The following is a 7,031-nucleotide window of genomic DNA, read 5'->3' as shown; positions in this document are numbered from 1 at the left end:
ATTAGATATCCCAATTTTTTTTTTTATAGATAGGCAAACAATTGAAATAAATCTTAGTTACAAATCCATCCACAATAACCTTGTTTTTATGGAAAGGGATTGTTAATAATGGAGACTGAGAATCCCATTGCTAGCAATATACCCAACCAGGTACTCCTCGCGCTTCTCCCTGGAAACTATCATGGTTAATTCCTGATGAATTCATCATGATGGGCTAACTGGCCTGTTTTCATTTTCATCGATCACCCTTCACTTGTGCTCCGACAGCGTATACCGATAGCGCAGACAGGGTTACCATACCATTTGCACCCATAAAAAAAACGTTGTTTTTATATATATATATATATACGGTGTCGGCAATTTTGGTGATGGCAACCCTATATATATTATAGTACGAGCGACCTGTAAGGTTACTTTTGATATAAATTCCAATAAATCGATATTGGAAATGAAACGTTTCGCTCACTAATTGCAACACTAGCGACATAATGATTCCATACTGTTCTGATAGATGCATATTAATACAACTTGCCAATGCAATCTATTGCAAATCGATTCCAATTTTAATTTATATCCTATTTGTTATTTCATGAGTGCAGTACAAAATTGTCATTGACATTAGATTGGTTTAATAAAATAAAATCTAAATGAGGAAGGAGATCGCAACAATTTCTCAGAGAAGGGGTCTTTTACAAACAATAAGGTTGAAATACTACGTTTATTTTTAGTTGAACATTCCTGAATGGAAATAGAAGCGAACATTTGGCTAATTGGAAAACTTTCTAGTAAAGTAAACTCCCTGCAATTTACCTTATCAGATGTTTTAAACTTTATCGCGATGGATGAGAGAAGTATCTATCTTCCCGCCAAATCCAAGGTAGAAGGGCGAGGCTACAAAATTTTTTTATATAGATCTCGACACAGATTAAAAATAGCACTCACTGGGCATAGATTAATGATAATACCTGTGGTCCACCAAAGAAATAGATATTCATAATTACAAATGTTTTGAACAAAACCATAGACAATTAGTATATGCTTATAGGATATGCTGGCGGGGCACCAGTGAGGGATGACAAGTGAAGATGAAAAGGCAGGTCAGTTAGCCCATCGTGACGAATTCCACTAGAATTAGTCACGATGGTTTCCAGGGAGAACCGCGTGAAGGTCGACCTGATTGGGTGTATTGCTAGCAAAGGGTCAATTGGACCCTATTACTAACAACACCTTTCCCCCCATATTTCTTTATTTACCCCTGTCAACAATATACTATAAATAGCTACAGCAATCCTTACTCTATATTTTTGACCACGGGTACTAATCTCAATTTATATTCCTTAGACTTATGCAATGAAATAGTAACTTATTGAGCACAGATTAGAAATACCACTTACGATTCATTAAAGTACAAAATAATCATAAACAAAATATTGTTTAAACCCATAGATTAAGGACAGTACTCTACATTTAAAGTATACTCTCAGAAAATCAGGCTGTATGGCTTAGTTCCTTTGCCTTTTCCATTATGATTAAATCGATACTACAACTTAAGCTATACCCTCACTTTTTTTTTATTATTATTATAACCTAATTTTACGTTTTTTTTTATTAATATAGGAGAATAGTATCTGCGGTTTCTATATACAGGATATTTTTCCTCACAAAATCTGATCATGTTTTACGACAGGAAATTAATGAACAGTTCATATATAAAGAATATATGGCGGGCGGCTAACGATCAAAACACTAATTTAGAAGATGAAAAACTGCCGGATATTTGGTAAATAAATAGCTATGTATACGTGTTAATTAATCATTCGCTTGGTTTTTTTTTATACAAAGTATTAAAGTATAAATTATTATGTTAAGGTTATTTACACTATCATGGATAAAGTGGATTCCGTTATGTAAGACTTCAGTGTATTTATGTAAGATTTATTTCGAAACCTGACAAATGTGGCAGTAAAATTACTAAATACGGTGACGGACGTCATCGGGAATGGTAACACATGAAGGATACTGTGAGTACACTGTACTATGTGATGGTGCTATTCATTTCTATACGCGACGGTTACCATGTTTTATCAGGTGTGATGATTTGCTGGCCAAAGACCTATCCTGACTATTTATAGATAGAGCATCGACTCTCAAAAACGGGTCAACTTTTTGTCAACTAATTGGACAATTAGCTAACTAGTTTTTTTTTTTTTTTTATCAGTGTTCTATGTATCTTGACGTATTATTTAATGAATAAAAAGAGTATTTACGCATTAAAAAGATGCAAAAATCATAAAACAAAATAAATATAAAAGTTATAAAGGAATCACTCATAACTATTTATCACGCAAAATTGTATGAAAATTGACCCGCTTTTCTCAAAGTATTTGTATGGAAACACTCTTTTTATATAATCTAAGGCTGACTACTTCCATCTTTCACAGTCGCTGGTCAAGGCGTACTTGTTTTTATGGAAATATTTAAATAATATCTCCATTGCAAATGTGGTTCGAAGCATTTGGTGTTCCATTGTTTCTGCCTACCCTAAAGTTGTACAGGCGTGATTGATATGTACATGCGTATGGAAATTTTGTTTGCCTAATTTATATGTCATCATCATCATCATCATCATCATCATCTTACCCTTATCCCAATTATTTTTTTGGTATCTGCATAATATGTTTTCCTCTTCCATCCATCTCAATTCACATTCATTTCCACACTCCTTCTGGATGTGTATGTATTTAAAAAATATATTATTCTTGGTCATCCTCTTATATTTTTACTTTTCTTCTCAGTGGCTGGCTAGATAAATGGATCGGCAGCGACTGCAACGATGGACGAAGCCGTCTCTCGCTCCGCACAGCGGCTGTGCTTATTGATGGCGCAGCCAAAGTATATGAAAGGAAACTTAAGAGGTTGTTTGAAGGTAAATCATGTTTAATACAAATTATTGACGGCTCATATGATAGAAGCTGTTAACCGTCCATATCTATACACATGAGCAGCACCATGGGTATCACATCATATCAGCCGTTTGAACATAGCCTTCCCCATAAAATGCCCCTAGAATCCCCTAATGAGTTTTGCCCGTAGTTGCCACGCTTAGCAGGCGGGTTGGCAACCGCAGTTAAGCCTTGACGATATTTTAAAAAGGACGCCGCTGCCCATCCCTTGATCATTAAGTTCTCTCACCACACGCACGAGAAAAGAAGGAGTGGCCTATTCTATACCGGGACCACACGGTACCCATGGTACCTTAATACGTCGACTATTATTAAGGTATTAAGGTACCATCATTATGATTCCTGAGGACAATGGTGTAGTGCTTCCATGTCCAGTAATTACTGCCATATATCACACTTAAACATCTTCTTTGATGAGCCCAAAAGAGATAGATACTTCAGAACTGAATAAAGTCTTTGTCGCTTATAATATTGGTAATAAAATAATATTCTTTGTAAAAAAAACTACATGTTTCAGATATTGATAATTTAGAAAAGGACATGATAAAGCGTAATAGGTTAAACAACGTCGGACTTGATGATTGTAGTCTACAGTCTACGGAAAATGATGACGTAAGCTTGACATCTTCAGATGAGAAGTCTAAAGGTCCAGATACATCTAATAGTGAGTAAATTTAACACAAAGTTTTTTACCTCAAATGTAAAGGAGTGGTATAAATTTAAGGTGTATATTTACATTGCTGTCGTTTCGATTATGGAACTCATTAGTACTACCCTACCTCTAAACCAGGGGTTCCCAAACACATTTTGTCTACTGCCCACTTTGAGAATAAATTATTTTCTAGCGCCCCTATTTTTTCACCTACTTAAAAACCACTATTACTTCAAGATCAACAAATTACCCCCCCCCCAAGCCTCTACATAACGCCCCCTTTTTTTCCGGGTCTCTTACCGCCCTTTAGGTCTGCAGCGCTCACAAGAGGGCGTTATCGCCCACTTTGGAAAAGGCTGCTCTAAACGGTGCGCTCAACGTCTGGCTATTTTTAAAAACCTAGGTAAATCACACTACCTATCCTTATAATCACTTAGTCCTCATTATTTCCTACCAGAATTATGTGTCTTAAAAATGTAAGTTAATGTTGTTAACTTAAATGCTTGAATGCTAACTTAACACATGGGTTTATGTACTGATACACGCGGGCGGAGCCGCGAAATGCGTCTAGTAATTGAATAATACAAAATTAATTTCAGATGAATCTAACCTAACAGATGGAAGTAGTAATGAGATGTCAAGCCGAGACGAGGACAATGTGCCGCGCTGTACTATTGAAAACTCCGATGATATTTCAAACTCCGAGTATGTCGGACAGTTGAGCACAAGTATAGAGGTTTGAGAATTCATTACTTGGAACAATTGAAAGAATGAATATGAATGAATGAACTAGAATAATTGAAAATGATTAATGAACTTTCATCGTCATCACCATATTAGCCATATTCTGTCTCCTGCTGAACTCCCCATAGACTGACATAAGAAATGGGGCGTTCCTTATGACCATTACGTTCCCTTAGTCTTCTCTTATGACAGCAAATGACACAACGAGGAAAGGGATTGTTAGCAATAGAGTTTGGCAGCCCCATTGCTATCAATATAGGGAACCACGTGGAGGTCGATAGTAGAGATAGGGTATCTCTACTATCGACCTCCACGTGGTTCCCTCTGGAAACCATCGTGAACAATTCTTGTTGAATTCGTCTCGATGGGCTAACTGACCTGCTTAATCCTCACCTATCATCCTTCACTGGTGCCCCGCCGGTGTACACCGATAGCGCGGGTAAGGTTACTATTTCATTATCACTCATAAAAAACACACGAAACGACCCCATCAGGCCAACCTCCACGCAGTTCCCTCTGGAAACCATCTTGGTTAATTCTCATAGAATTTGTCACGATAGGCTAACTGTCCTGATACCATATTCACTTATCATCGCTCACTGGTGCCCCACCAGCATATACCAATAGTGCAGGTAGGGTTACCATTCCATTATCATCTATAAACACACACGGAATGAACTGTACTGAATTAAAATTAATGACAGCACTATAAATAACCTAACTAACAGCAAAGAAGCTGAAGCCACGCCTGATGAAAAGAGGTAAAAGCCAAAAGACATAAACTGCAACATGGATGTAAAAGAATACTCTATCCCTTTTCTAAATCCCTTTTATGGGATAAGTCCGCCATTGTACTCATTCTTCTCTTAAGAACTGTGTATCCTATAATTTAAGACTTTACTGTACAATAAAGTGTTACAAACAAACAAACTCTGCGATATTCGTTGTACCTCTCACGTGTTGTCATTCTTGACGATTATGATTTTATGCCTCTTTTTATTTTATTAGAATTTTATTGAAGTACTGTAAAATTGTTGTATAAATAATATCAATTCGGCTATTCTCTGTCCGCTGCTGGACATATAGATTGCCATATCCTATAGACTGCTATAAGGAACGGTACTGTGCCATCTGCATCCACTAACTCCCGACAATACACTTGAGATCGTCACTCCATCTAGTGGGAGGTCGTCCTACACTACGTGTGCCCGTACCGCCACTCAAGATTAATATATATATGTAGATAAATAAGCGACGTGCTGAAAAGGGGCCAAATTAAAAGTACCCGTAACCGGCGAGCGTGTATGAAAAGATTGATGAATGTGGAAGAAGCGAAAGAGGTTTGTTTGAATCGAAGCATTTGGTGTTCCATTGTTTCTGTCTACCCTAATGGGAGACAGGCGTGACAGATATGTATGTATGTATATATAAATATATATATATATATATAATGCTAATTATTTTATCCACAGCTCATAGAAAGAACAAATACAGAAAAAACAATCGAAAATCAAACTTCTACCACAAACGAAGGGATCACAGAAGGTTGCTCATTCGATAAGGACCTACCATTTGGTTATATCATGGTCTATGACAATGTTCATGATAGAATACCGAGCAAAATCATTTTTTCCTCATTCGATCGTAAGATAAAGAAGTTAATTTGATTGAATTTAGATCCATTTATGTGATCTTTTTTTTTTAATTTTTTTTTTATATATTTCCTTATTGTGCTACCAAGGAAAATCAGTGTTTACCTTATTTAATCGTAAAATACAAAAGTTAATTATGGTTTTTAGTACCATCATAATATTATATTATCATAATATTTTTTTTTTTTTTGGAAATTTTTAATCCGATTTAGATCAGGTTTTTTTATTACATCGATCGTTATAAAAGTGAATAAATAATCAGTACAGTAATAAAGTATATTTCCTTTTGTTATTTTATTTTTCTAAATAACTAAAAGTATTTTAAAAAACCTCATAAAATCAAGTTACAAACCGATTTAAAAAATTCCTTTTTTGTATGAAAGGATGTACTTCAAGAATGGTAAAATTTCATTGAAGTCTCTCTCTCGAGCTTCCTGTCAAGGTTTTTCCAAGAGTCTCCAGCATGGGGTTCTTCAAAAAAGAGGTAAAAGGTTTAGGGTCGACAACTCCTCTGATATTGTAAGCGTTCATAATTTACGATCAGGTGACCCACCTTGTTTGCCATCTAAGTGGTAAAAGATGAACGCTGCTGCCCACTACCCGAGCATTACGTTCTCTTAGTCGCCTCTTACGACATCCACGGTAAAGGATACGATGGCCCATTCTATGCCTATGCTATGGAGCACACGGCGATGCAACAAATTGATGACTAATAGGGAAGTTCGTAGAACTTCTAATAATAATAGTAGTCAATCATCAAATGCTGAAGGGGAGGGGATTGTTAATAATGCCTAATATTAGTCGCATTGCTAGCAGTGTACCCAGTCAGATCGACCTCCACGTGGTCCCCCTTCGAAATCATCGTGCTGAATTCCAGATGTATTTATCACGATGGGCTATCAAACCTGCCTTTTTATTCTCACCTATCATCCCACACTGGCGCCCCGCCAGCGTATTCCGATAACGCAGACAGGGTTACCATTTCATTATCATCCATTGGGGGAAGGAATTGCTAGTAAT

At 36.5% G+C, this 7,031-nt stretch overlaps 1 protein-coding gene across 1 annotated transcript; it reads left to right on the top strand.

The window, feature by feature from the left end:
- Nucleotides 1–1,604: 1,604 nt before the first annotated feature.
- On the top strand, nt 1,605–6,304 carry LOC116412877 (uncharacterized). Its single transcript, XM_031908664.2, has 5 exons — nt 1,605–1,780; nt 2,796–2,926; nt 3,481–3,627; nt 4,215–4,351; nt 5,832–6,304. Exons 1-5 carry the CDS (start codon nt 1,674–1,676, stop codon nt 6,024–6,026), a joined length of 717 nt encoding a protein of 238 aa, XP_031764524.2. The 5' UTR covers nt 1,605–1,673; the 3' UTR covers nt 6,027–6,304.
- The last annotated feature ends 727 nt before the right edge of the window (nt 6,305–7,031 follow it).

Source organism: Galleria mellonella, unplaced genomic scaffold (genome assembly GCF_026898425.1).
Source record: "Galleria mellonella isolate WM207_F2 unplaced genomic scaffold, CSIRO_AGI_GalMel_v1 utg312, whole genome shotgun sequence".
In the NCBI taxonomy this organism is placed as follows: domain Eukaryota; kingdom Metazoa; phylum Arthropoda; class Insecta; order Lepidoptera; family Pyralidae; genus Galleria; species Galleria mellonella.
Note: the sequence above shows the minus strand (reverse complement) of the source record. Positions and strands in the feature narration are given on the sequence as shown.

What these genes read in the sequence shown, in the direction of transcription:
- LOC116412877 (XM_031908664.2), top strand. Translation starts at nt 1,674, where the DNA reads ATGTTTTACGACAGGAAATTAATGAACAGTTCATATATAAAGAATATA. An exon ending in AGGTCCAGATACATCTAATA is followed by an intron (nt 3,628 to 4,214) that starts GTGAGTAAATTT and finishes AATTAATTTCAG; the next exon opens with ATGAATCTAACCTAACAGAT. An exon ending in AGTTGAGCACAAGTATAGAG is followed by an intron (nt 4,352 to 5,831) that starts GTTTGAGAATTC and finishes TTTTATCCACAG; the next exon opens with CTCATAGAAAGAACAAATAC.